General features: G+C 50.9%; 2 protein-coding genes across 2 annotated transcripts; both read left to right on the top strand.

The window, feature by feature from the left end:
• Nucleotides 1-1,143: 1,143 nt before the first annotated feature.
• Nucleotides 1,144-3,686, top strand: LOC123107697 (uncharacterized). The gene is made up of 2 exons (XM_044529643.1): nt 1,144-2,509; nt 2,938-3,686. Exons 1-2 carry the CDS (start codon nt 2,207-2,209, stop codon nt 3,250-3,252), a joined length of 618 nt encoding a protein of 205 aa, XP_044385578.1. The 5' UTR covers nt 1,144-2,206; the 3' UTR covers nt 3,253-3,686.
• A 6,683-nt stretch (nt 3,687-10,369) lies between these two features.
• Nucleotides 10,370-12,415, top strand: LOC123107698 (uncharacterized). Its single transcript, XM_044529644.1, has 2 exons — nt 10,370-11,810; nt 12,006-12,415. The coding sequence occupies exons 1-2, from the start codon at nt 10,503-10,505 to the stop codon at nt 12,318-12,320; spliced, it is 1,623 nt and encodes a 540-aa protein (XP_044385579.1). The 5' UTR covers nt 10,370-10,502; the 3' UTR covers nt 12,321-12,415.
• Nucleotides 12,416-12,654: the final 239 nt, after the last annotated feature.

A 12,654-nucleotide genomic window follows, 5' to 3' on the forward strand; every position in this document is an offset into this window, starting at 1 on the left:
ATGGTTGGCGACCAGGCGAATCTGCATGCATGGCTGTGGGGGCAGATTTTTTTTGACCCGCTTATACTGGTCCAAGATACTCAGCGTTGCCCCCACTTGAAGGACCTCGGCGGTGGGTGGTTGTCAGCGTGGGTGTTGTGGATGGAGCTGAAGTCGACGCGGATGCCGGTGGTTCCCGGAGAGCATGCCCAGGATGTGGACGAAGTTGTTGCAGTCAGTAGAAGTGTGTTCGGAGGAAGCCGCAGCTCCTCCTCACGTGTCTCCCATTGTGGCTCGCTTGGGTGGTGGGCTGGTGACGGCTGGCGACTCGCGATCACAATTCCCTGATAGGAGTCGATAGGATGCGCTCGCGATTAGTTTCCTAATAATTAGATGCGTTCGTGGTTAGTTATCTAATAGGATGCAGTCATGATTAGTTTTCCAATAATTAGATGCGTCTGTGATTAATTTCTTAATATGATGACTCGTAATTATTTTCCTAATAATAGGATGTGCGCGTGATTTTTTTCCTAATAAGAAGATGGGTTTGTAATTAGTTTTCTAATAATTAGATGTGTCCATGATTAGTTTTTTAATAAGATTTGTCCGTGATTATAGTTTCCTAATTGACCAGGAATGGACTTTCATATTTTTCTCTGTGGTGGAGTACGGTCAGTCAATGTAAATTGCTAAGTGCACAAAGAGAACACATTCAGTTAAGACTAGACGTTAGATTGAATTTAGTGGGACTAATCATGCGGTGGTAATATATCCGTATATATTTTATGGGGTGTACTTAAAGAAGATAATGTTTGCTCTTTTATAAATAGTATAGATATAGATTAAATTGCTACGTCAGGCCAGGGATGAGGGAGGTGGGAATCGTACACAAAACAGGACTCTGCCGCCGTGCCGCGTGCGACGTACGCCTTGCACATGTTCGATGGAATGCATGCCCATGCACTTTTTTTTTTTGAGACAAGCATGCTCATGCACATGCAACGGTGTCGTCGGCGCATGCATGGAGAAGCACAGGGCCCATTGCCAGCGACGTAGGCCCATATAACCCAACAAGCAGCTGCAAAACAGATAAATGGGCCGCGCAGTGTCCCTCGTCTGATTTTTCTAGTGCGTGCGATGCAACCCTAGCCGCCGTGTCGCGGATCTCTTTTTCTCAGGGAGAAACATCGATCGACCCGAGTACTGGAAGCGATCGATATCCAAACATGTCGCCCGAGCCGCCAAGATGGCCGCCGATCTCCCGCCGGAGCTCCTGGCCGTCGTCTCCTGCCGCCTGCACGACGCGGCCGACTTCGTCCGCTTCCATGCCGCCTGCACGCGGTGGCGGGACTCGCTGAGCCATACGACGGCGCTCCGCCCGACCTTCTTTCCCTGGCTCATCGCCCCGCCGTCCGGCTATGGCTCTTCCGTCGTCAAGCTCCGCTCCGTCTTCTCCAAGACAAGCTACCTCGCGGCGGCTCCCGAGACGTTCTCCAGTCGCAGGTGGCTCGGCGGCCTGGTTCTTCGCCGATGGCTCCGCGCTTACGCTCATCAACCCTCTCACAGGAGATGTTGCCACGTCCCTGCCGTCCTTCCCGGAGGACGACTGCAAGAGCACACGGAGGATGGAGATCTCCCGCGGCATCATCTATGCCGACGGCACGGTCTTCCTCTACAACTTCTCCTACTCCGACTACGACGGCGAGCTCGATGAGGACGACAACAAGTTAGATGAGCAAATCTACTTATGCTTCAATACGGCCATCCTTGGTCCCGGACATACCATGTGGAAGTTTTCCCAGAGAGAGTTGGACGTGTACACGAAGTGGGAGGCGATGAAGGGGGAGTATGAAATCGAGAAGAATCGTTTCCCGGCCGCATACCATGTCGACGACAGGATGAAACTGGTGTGCGTGGACGGAGAAGGTTACGATTTAAATGACACCTGGACGTGGCCCATCGTGCCCGAGCTGACAGGCGACGAAATCATGGACGAGGAAGAGGAGATCCTCATCAGTGGCATCCAAGAGGAAGAGATCGACACCACCGGCTTGTACCTGAATCTTGCCATATCCTTGAGTCCCGCGGCGAGCTGCTGCAGGTGTCCGTCCTGGTCGAACAAGACAGGAGCTTCATATATGAGGACGCAGCGGCCCAGGCGAGCGCGTTGGTTGTGTGGGCGCACGCGTTGGAGGAAGAGGCCGATGCAGACGGTGGACGGACGGTGATGCGGTGGGCGAGGAGGAATGATCGGAGCTTCGCCAACCGGGTCATGTTCTTGGGGTTCCCGACCAGCTTTGCCGTGGAAGCCACGAGGTTCCGCGGCGCCGGGGAGGGCGACGTGAGCGGCGGGTGCGTCTACTTGCTCCACCACAGAAGGTTGGACTTACATGGCTGGCCATCGTGTGGCGTGTTCAGGTACAATCTTCTCGGCACGTTCATTGAGCACCTGTCTCCGGAGTGGAGCGGCGAGAAGAAAACCGATGCTTGCCTGTGGTTCATACCCCAGCCTTCCATTGCTCCGATCCAGGTGCTTATCGAACTCATGTTGTATGTATTACTGCTCGGTTCATAAATATAATATGTTTTGGATATTTTAGTATGGATCACATATAGATTGCTAAAACATGTCAATATACATCTGCTTCACAAAAAAATTAGAACATCTTATTTGGGAGTGGAAGGAGTACGTGAGAGTAAAATCCATGTAGAAAATAATCACTATAAATAATTCTAGTTTGTTACACATTAGAGTAGGACTTTATAATAGGGCGACAACTTGCAAAACAAGACAAGAGCCCACCTCGCACCATATTTACACTATTCAAGAGTACTAATTTCATTGCACACTTTGCACCAGGTTTAAGACAATTTAGATATATCCATAGCATCATCAACTTGCATGAAAATCGACTGTACGCGTGATAATTTCTTTTGAATAACTACTTGTTTTCACAGGTAACTAGAGAAAGGCTAGAGGCTCCAAGGGCAGACTATCCAAACATGAGAATTAGCACTTTCCGCATGGAGAAACGACCAAAACAACCCATGGTTCTGTTCAGTTTCCTCGTGCAAAACCTACCTCCAGGTGTGGATAGCTCTCGGCTGTGCTCCTTCTTCGGTAAGCACGGCCAAGTTTTCGCCGCTAAGATGATCTCAGCAGTCATGGCATGTGTTATCGTGTTCATGGAGATGCTGGATAGACTAGATGACGCCGAGGCCACCCTCGATGGGCTAGTCTTGGATGGCTGCACCCTGACGTTGAAGTGCTGACAGCAAATTAGGGCGCCATTTGCAATTGTTTAAATAACCACCTACAAATTAAGAGCAAGTACACTTGTTAAAAAGGCATCATCATTCTCTTAAACCTCCACATCGTCTTGAGATACCAATTAATACGTTCAACAATACATTATATCTTTAAATGTTATCTCCAGTTCAGGTTTCTTCATCAGCCACAAACTTGATCTGCCTCGCCCAGGTTCTTTTCTGTTTCCGTGAGCGAGGAGAAGAAACATGAACTGGGGCGCTCTAGCTATTTGCTAGCATTTTGTCCACTCTCTTTTGGTGATAGGAATTAATGTCTGCATGTAAACATCTATACAATTTGATATGCTGAGGGTTTCACTGTGGCAAAACCGTTATGTATGAATGTGTGTTCTGCTATGCCCGGAGGTGCTGAGTAGATAATATGCACTTCAGTTATATTGTTGAGGATCTTTTAGAAATTTTGATAATTCGTTTGGATGGACTGTACAGTAGTTTGTTGTGCTTCGTTCCGCTGAGCCAACTACTGTATGGTGTGAGGAACAGTATCGGGACGGCAGGCAGTACTGGGAGTAGCACCGTGCCAGTGTGCCACAGCTTGATTTTCGTCGTCCATCATCTTTTCAAATCCTGCCAAAGGCCTTCGTCTATGTTCGTTGGGGCTCGCGGGTTACTGCTCTATGTAGGTTCCTGCCACAGTGGTGTGTTCATGGATGTAGGATGTTCTATCTACAATCATAACGCTAGTTCTTTTGTAATAAATTACTGGTGATTGCTGGTTTTAAGAACAGGCTATGACAAGGCAACACACTTTTCCTTCATAATTTTTTATCTCTATCATTATAGGATATCCTTCAGAAAATTATTCTTAGGGTGTTGGACAACGAGCTCTTGCCTCACACTTCGTCTCGGAACTTTTGTTTACCAATAATTTGGCTTAAACTGAACATTTCGCCTACACAAAATAAATTTGTGTGCCAACAATTTGGCACAGGACAAATTCATCGGTTACATGTCTGGAGGGTGTAGCCATAACGAATCATAGTCCCGACCCATAATGCAGTATCTTGTCCTCTCTATACCATCACCTATACTTTGATCTTCTTTGCAATACATATGGTAACCATGCTCCAATGTCACCGAGTACAATTCGTCACCAGGCAACCGGTCTTCTTTAGAGCGGCAATCTTCAGAGTAATAGATATGGTTTCTCATCAGACCACGGCGGTCAGCACCCATAGGCACGTGCACTGCCTTGGACCTTATGGGACCTAAGAATAAGGCATAGTCGTTGAATCCTGTCACCTCTGCCCACTTGTGCTCGTAATCCTCATCGACGAGCATGAAGAGCTTGAAGAAAGGCTCACGATCGGGTAACCACCGGGTCCTTATTGCTACTGATAGCTTGCCATTTAACTCAATGATGCAACCTTTGTATGGATCGAAATGATCCCACACGATGGGGCCGTGGCGCCTCCGAACGGCTAGCTGGTGGGTAGATGTGACCATGCATGCCCCGTCTTCCTTGATGTCGATATTAAACATGAATACTTCCTCATCGGGGAACGTGAAACCATAGAGATGACCAGCGCAGAACACAATGTCTTGGAACATATTATTGGGACAATTTACTATGGTCCACCCAGTGTCGTGGCCAACTTTGCATAGTGTAATGTCGAGTGTAACAGCTCTAATGGCGGCAAGGATGCAGCCGTTAGAGGAGGTTGGGGCATCCGACAAGATAAGTTTTTCTATAAAAATTTGGGACCTGGGTAAAGGCACCGCGACTTGGCACCGGAGAAGAAGTTGGCAATCATGAGCTCCTTGTGGTTGTTGACCGTGGCGACCCAACCGCCGTCGTGCGAGCCGACAAACCATGGCGAGTCGTTGTCCACCTTGGCTGGGGCGCGCGTGACCCATGCGTCATCGGGCCCGCAGAGGTGCTTCCTCCAGCTGCATCGGCTTTTGCGCGGCCAGAGTAGCAGCAGCGGAACGGCAGGCTGCCCCGGGAGCTGCGCCACGGCGGCGCGCCATGGCCTGCACACGGCGGCGAGGCTCGCGCGGTCCTTTATGGAGGCGACCCTGAGGAGGATGTTGCCCAGCAGGTCGTCCGGGAGGTCGGACCATGACGTTGAATCTGTTGAAGATTCGGTGCCTCCATCGCCATCGCCGGCGGGGTTCGTCCGTGTGGTCGACATCTCGTATCCTATTATAACGTGTATATGTATGTTGTCTCGGTCAATTACGTGTGGCGGCAGGGTATAAGTTGTAGAAATCCCCACTTCCGAATTGTAGTTGTCTCCGGCTCCGGGGTGGATCCGTATCCTCCATGTCTTCTCAGAGTCGGAGACGAACTCATAGACTGACATGTCGAGCTCCCGGCGGTTGCATGCCCATTTACGGCCGGCGTCGGGGAGGCAGGAAGCAGCATCAAAGGCATGCATGTATCGGGTCGCAAGTATTCTGGCTAGCTACAATGTGCCTCCTGGAGTGAACTAATGATGGACATTCCCTGCAAAAAAAAAAATGATGGAGTCCCATGCAGGAATGCACTATATGACAAAGCAACACACTTTCCCTTTATACATTTCTTATTTCTATAATAACTTATCCTTCTACAAATTATTCTTAGGGCGTTCGTCAAGGATCTCTTGCCTCGCCCTTCATCTCGGAACTTTTGTTCACCAATAATTGGCTTAAACTGAACATTTCACCTACACAAAATCTTTTTGGGTGCCCACAATTTTCTGTTATCCTTACGCTCTTTTTAAGTAGCAGAGGAACATATTTGCTTTTGAATTGTTTGGATTCTCCTCCATCACGAGCATCAAGACCTCTCCACGCGCCACAAAGGATGTCCCAGCCTGGGCTCCGGAGAAATCCAGTGTCTTCTCCATTCGGTCAGCCTACCGCTTTGCCGTGGACGAGCGTGAGCGTCCATCGGCAAGCGCCTCGAACAGGGCTCCAGATGGTCGTCGCGCCATCTGAAGGACCATATGGGGTGCCGTGCTCCCCCAAAGGTACGAGTATTTGCATGGCGGCTGGTCTCAAACTCCCTTGCTATTTGGGCAAATAAATTTTCTAGAACTCTGGAGCCTGATGATATGTGTCCACTTTGTGGTGTGGAACGCGAGGATGTCTTCCATGCTATGTGCAGATGTCCATGGGCAAAGGACCTATGGGGCGCGATGGCAAAGGACTGGACTCTTCCGGACATCAGTTTGATCCAGAACACGCGGCCGGAGTGGTTATTCGGTGTTCTGGAGCCCCTCTCGGATACTTTCTCGCATGGTGGCCCTGATGATATTTTGAAGATCGTGGCATGTTCGTAATGAGATCATTCATGACAAGGAACCGCCCCCCACATAAGTTCCTGCAGATTCTTGCATAGCTATATTTCTTCGCTTCTTTGTATTCAGCAGCACCCCATGGGAGATGTTGTAAAAGGCAAAATGGTGCTCACAGACCCAGCATGCCTAGTTGGTGTAGTTGCTGCGCCGGCACCGAGTAGGAGAGGCGCAGACCCGTGACCAGCAGAGAAGTGGGAGCCTCCCCCTACTGGATGGCTAAAGCTGAATGTCGACGGTGCCTTCTCCGAGCACGCGGGTAATGGTGGAGCTGGTATGGTCCTGAGGAACAGCGACGGCAACATTATCTTCACTTCATGCAGACACTTGTTTCCATGTGATAGTGCACTGCAAGCTGAGTTGGAGGCGTGCAAAGAGGGAATTTCTCTTGCGCTGGAATGGAGTTCATTGCCTTTTATCATTGAAACGGACATCTCAGTGGCTGCAATGATGATCAGCCAAGCTGCTGTTGATTGTTAGAATAAATCCGAGGCACTCCGTCGATCATCTGAGGACCAAGCAATCACACGAGCACGACACCGAGATTTGTTAACGAGGTTCACCGATATGGCTACATCCCGGGGCCTGACTACGGGCGCTCCTCCCCGTGACACCGTTACAATACTGCATCCGGTCGCCCTGGACACCGGCACATCCCGCCGGCTTCCCCTGCGTTCCGGTGTTATTATGTTGGCATAGGTTACATCGTGTGTCTATCCCCGATATATATGAGAGGCCTAGGATACAGGTGTCCTATTAGGACACAACTCCTACCTTGTCTACACACAGTACGACTCCAAGTCCAACTGTAACCTAACTTGTACAATAATATTCGACACAACTCTAACAAACTCCACCTTGGCGAATATTCTCCACCACCTTGAATTCGTCCGTGCGTCAAACCTCCATGTACATTGGACTTGAGATACACCATAAGCACCGCTGCTACTCCCAGACTCCATGTGACTCCACCTGCAACTGTAGTCCCTTCTCGTCTTCTTCACAGTCAATACTTGAGCAAAATTAAGTTCCTCATTACTCTACGTTGTACTCCCAACTTCCGAAGAATCCGTTTAACGCCATCACACACCGATCATTAACCTGCGTGAAAATGAACAACTCACATATTAGGTGTCACATATAAGAGTTACCTGAACTCAACATCACCGCTCTTTCATGACCGTCTGTCTGAAACTTGAAGGAATTTCACCGTCGCCCTGTGTCACCCTGAGTCAAATTCACAGTTGTCTCATCCTTTTTCCCGGGATAGTCTCTAGCATATGTCCCACAGCTATAGCACTCCGCCTCCTTCTGTACTTATCATCCGCACTTTGCCATGTGCACCGAACACCACAGAATATACGGCCATGTACTCTCTCTGTTTTTGACAAATCCAGACTTTCCGCCACTTTCTCAGATTCTCCATGGTTAACTCCTGTCCATCAACTAGCACCGATAGACTCAGTCACCAACATGAATTCGGTACTCGTCAACACTGCTTCAGCACCCCTGCACACTTTGTCTGACCACATGTCTCACCATTAGTGCCTTGGTCTGTCGCTGTGTCCCGTGCTTACCGCACGCCTCGCCGCTATCACCACGTCGAGCCTCTGTTGTCCTGGTCGAGTCTCCCGGGTAGCTAGCCCACACTGCCTCAACCCCCACTGCAGAGAACTATCGATCATCACCGACCGATGCCGAGTATCACGTCTCCATCAGACCATTGGGCCCCAGTCCGATCCACGTGTCTCTCGCTATCCCACTGAAATAGGCTTCGACTCTCCATGCATTTACGCCGTAGCCCCTCCATCAGCACAGAGTGAAGTTGTCCATCAGACTCCAGCTCCACCTTCAACATGACTCCATGTAGCTGCGCTATGCTACCCTGCGCCCTGTCGACTTCAAGCTCTCTCATGTGTGCACCATCTTGAATCAACTCTGCGTCATAGTCTTGTCGAAGCCGCACAAGCCCTCGAGCCTGCACCACGTGTTTCCACGCCCCAGAAGTCGGCCACCATCAGCATCACGCTCCTATGTCATCGTCGCTGAAATCACTGCCGTCTTCTGCTTTGACCGACATCCACGTCAGTCCATCAGACTATCCAGTCCGACCCAGCCATGTATATTCGACTGCAACCATGCTCCATCCCGCGTCGTGTCCGCCTGCACTCCGTGCATTGTGTGACGCCCTGTGTATGCATGATCATGTCACGACGCACTCCAGACTCCTCCTAAGCCTTATGCGCACGTCGTCCCGCGTGCCTCCGCAGCTTGTCCGCGTCCGTAGCCTGTCCAAGCACCTAGTAGCTCCTGTGCACATGCTGACTTTTTTCGCACGATCTTCCGAGCAAGAAAAGAACCCAAAGAATCTAATATATCCCTCGCTAGCCTTCCTGCATGCATGTATATCATGGAACACAAACTCCATCTGCTACACGACATGTGACTAGGTTCACATATTTTTCTTCATACTTTCAAGCTCATGATCACGTAGTAGCCAGCAACACACCAATGCCACAATTTGTCCTGTACCACGCTGCCTCCACAGCATACGTACCCTGATCCAGCACCACACGCGAGTTGGGCTTCAACAGCTCTACAGACCGCCTCCCCGTCGTTTGCACCTTGGGCCACGGTCCCTTCTGGACATCCGCAGGGTCACGTCCAACACTTGCGAGCAGCCGTCCCGAGCACGGACTGCACCCTGCCTGCGGCTTCCACGCATGCACGATTCGCTAGGTTACCAGCCGCCGCCGCCGCCTCCGATCGAACCAATCTGACGTACTCTGCTTTCGCTGCACGCAATCCAATCTCGCCGAGAAGCTCCACGACACGATTACCATTGAATCCGACGACCCCAGCCGCTGCACGCGGTATTCTTTTGGTCCAACAAATCTTGATGCTCTCCCGATTGCTATTCCGTGCAGAATTTCCTCGCCAAGCATCCACAAACGTCCATGACGAACCATCCATCTTGACGAATTCTGCTCCACCTCCAGACCAACAATCGTAACCTCTGAACAACCTAGCTCATGATACCTTGCTAGAATAAATTCGAGGCACTCCGTCGATCATCCGAGGACCAAGCAATCACACGAGCACGACACCGAGATTTGTTAACGAGGTTCACCGATATGGCTACATCCCCAGGGCCTGACTACGGGCGCTCCTCCCCGTGACACCGTTACAATACTGCATCCGGTCGCCCTGGACACCGGCACATCCCGCCGGCTTCCCCTGCGTTCCGGTGTTATTATATTGGCATAGGTTACATCGTGTGTCTATCCCCGATATATATGAGAGGCCTAGGATACAGGTGTCATATTAGGACACAACTCCTACCCTGTCTACACACAGTACGACTCCAAGTCCAACTGTAACCTAACTTGTACAATAATATTCGACACAACTCTAACATTGATCGATCCAAGGATGCTGCACTAGTCCAGGAGATCAAAATGCTAATCAGGGGTGATAGGAGAGTCCAGGTGAAGGCTATTAAACGTGAGAGAAATCAGTTTAGTCACGAGCTTGCTCGTATAGCTCGTACATGCATAAAAACTGCAGTTTGGCTGGGTTCTGGCCTTGAAGGGATTGTAAATCTTTGTGTACTGGATCAGCTTGATTCAGGTTGATTAATATAAATCCCTTTTCCCCGCAAGAAAAAAGAAGAGGATTGCTTACCACATGTGTCATGTGGTTTTCAAAGTACATGTAGGGATAGAGATAACAGAAAATCTTTTTGGTAACCTCTGATAAACCAGACCCAGCTCCAGTGACACATCCGTAGACGCATGCAGAGTCTGGTTTTTTCTGCAGGTGCATGCAACCCTAGTCGCCGCGCGTGGATCAGTTTTTTCAACGAAGAATCAATCGACCTATCTACTCTGAGATTCCTGGAACCGATCTATGGTTCTATACCCAAACATGTCCGTGCCGCCAAGATGGCCCGATCTGCCGCCTGAGCTGCTCGCCGTCGTCTCCGGTCGCCTGCACGACGCGGCTGACTTCATCCGCTTCCATGCCGTCTGCACGCGGTGGCGGGACTCGCTGCCCCAGACGACGGCGCTCCGCCCGGCCTTCTTTCCCTGGCTCATCGCCCCGCCGTCCGGCTATGGATGTTCGCACGTCAATCTCCGCTGCGTCTTCTCCAAGACAAGCTACCTCGCGGTCGCGGGCGCGCCAGCGACGTTCTCCAACCGCAGGTTGGTGACGCGAGCCGACGGCTCGGCGGCCTGGTTCTTCACCGTTGGCTCCAGGCCTACACTCGTCGACCCTCTCACAGGAGGGGTCACGGCCCTGCCGTCCTTCCCGGAGGACGACGAGAAGACCGCGCGGAGGATGGAGATCTCCCGCGACATCATCTACGACGACGACACGGTCTTCCTCTACAACTTCTCCTACTCCGAGGACCTCGATGAGGATGACGACGAGACAGAGCAACAAATCGACGTATGTTTCAACACGGCCGTCCTTCGTCCCGGAGATACCGCGTGGAAATTAGTCCACAGACCGTTGGAGGGGTACAACGAGGACGAGGTAGAGGGGGAGTACGAAATCTACGACAATCGTTTCCTGGCCGCATACCGTGTCGACGAGAGGAAGAAGACCCTGCTGTGCGTGGACGGGGAAGATCACAATGACACATGGGCATGGTACTTCCTTGCAGAGTGGGGACCTAGTGCCGAAACAGATGACACATACTTGACGGAAGAGGTCGACGCCACCGGCTGGTACGTCGAGTCCAGCCACAACCTTGAGTCCCGGGGCGAGCTGCTGCAGGTGACTGTCGTGGTCCGACGAGACAGGGGCTTCATATATCAGGGCGCAGCAGCCCAGGCGAGCGCGCTGGTGGTGTGGGTGCACGCGTGGGAGGAAGGGGCGGATGCAAACGGTGAACGAAGGTTTCGGTGGGTGAGGAAGGATGGTCGGAGCTTCGCAGACCGCATGATGTTTTTGGGGTTCCCGACCAGCTTCGCCGTGGAAGCCACGAGGTTCCGGGGCGGGGAGGACGACGTGAGCGGCGGGTGCGTCTACTTGCTCCACCACAGAAGGTTGGAGTTGCATGGCTTGGCATCGCGTGGCGTGTTCAGGTACAATCTTCTCGACGGCATGGCTAAGTTCATTGAGCGCCTGCCTCTAGATCTGGAGTGGAGCGGCCAGAAAAATGAGGCATGCCTGTGGTTCATGCCCCAGCCTTCCATTGCTCCCATCCAGGTACTTATCGAACTCATCATTTCGTATGTTGGTACGTGATGGTACAACCCAACATGTAGAAAATAGTTACTATAATAATTTTAACTTTTACACATTACGGACAGCCCGGGTGGGCTCACTTATAGTATAGGTGTATCATATGTATGCATGTCATTGTCAAGTAGCCTGATAAACGACTCACTTGTTTTTCGCCAGGTAATCAGAGAAAGGCTAGTGGGGGCAGATCATCCAAATGTGAGAAGAATTAGCACTTGCCGCATGAATAGACAACCAAAACAGCCCAAGCCGCCCTTCTTCAGTTTCCTCGTGCAAAACCTACCTCCAGGCGCGGACAGCTCTCGGCTGTGCTCCTTCTTCGGTAAGCACGGCCAGGTTTCCGCCGCTGAGGTGATCTCACCAGGGACGGCACGTGTTACCATGTTCATGGAGACGGTGGACAGACTAGATGACGCCGAGGCCACCCTCGATGGGCTGGTCTTGGATGGATGCACCCTGACGGTGAAGTGGTGAAGACAAAAGGCGCCATTTGCCAATGTCCAAATGGCCACCTACACATTAAGAGCAAGTACATTTTTTTTGTAAAGGCATCATTCTCTTAAATTAATCTTCACACCATCTTGATATTACAATTAACATCATCTTTTAGTGTTATATCCAGTTCAGGTTTCTTCATTAGCCGCAAGCTTGATGTGCCTCGCCCAGGACCTCTTTTGTTTCTATGACCGAGGACGAGGAGGGGCCCATGTTATTCTCAAACATGAAGAAACCTGAACTTGGGGTGCTCTAGTTATTTCTTAGCATTCGCATCTTATTTCACCAGGAGTACTTGGTCCTACATGATTGA

Source organism: Triticum aestivum, chromosome 5A (assembly GCF_018294505.1).
Source record: "Triticum aestivum cultivar Chinese Spring chromosome 5A, IWGSC CS RefSeq v2.1, whole genome shotgun sequence".
NCBI classification, from domain to species: domain Eukaryota; kingdom Viridiplantae; phylum Streptophyta; class Magnoliopsida; order Poales; family Poaceae; genus Triticum; species Triticum aestivum.

Bases quoted from the DNA above. Each gene is read 5' to 3' on its own strand.
- LOC123107697 (XM_044529643.1), top strand. From the start codon at position 2,207: ATGCGGTGGGCGAGGAGGAATGATCGGAGCTTCGCCAACCGGGTCATG. The intron at 2,510-2,937 runs GTGCTTATCGAA...TTGTTTTCACAG, and splicing joins CTTCCATTGCTCCGATCCAG to GTAACTAGAGAAAGGCTAGA.
- LOC123107698 (XM_044529644.1), top strand. From the start codon at position 10,503: ATGGTTCTATACCCAAACATGTCCGTGCCGCCAAGATGGCCCGATCTG. The intron at 11,811-12,005 runs GTACTTATCGAA...GTTTTTCGCCAG, and splicing joins CTTCCATTGCTCCCATCCAG to GTAATCAGAGAAAGGCTAGT.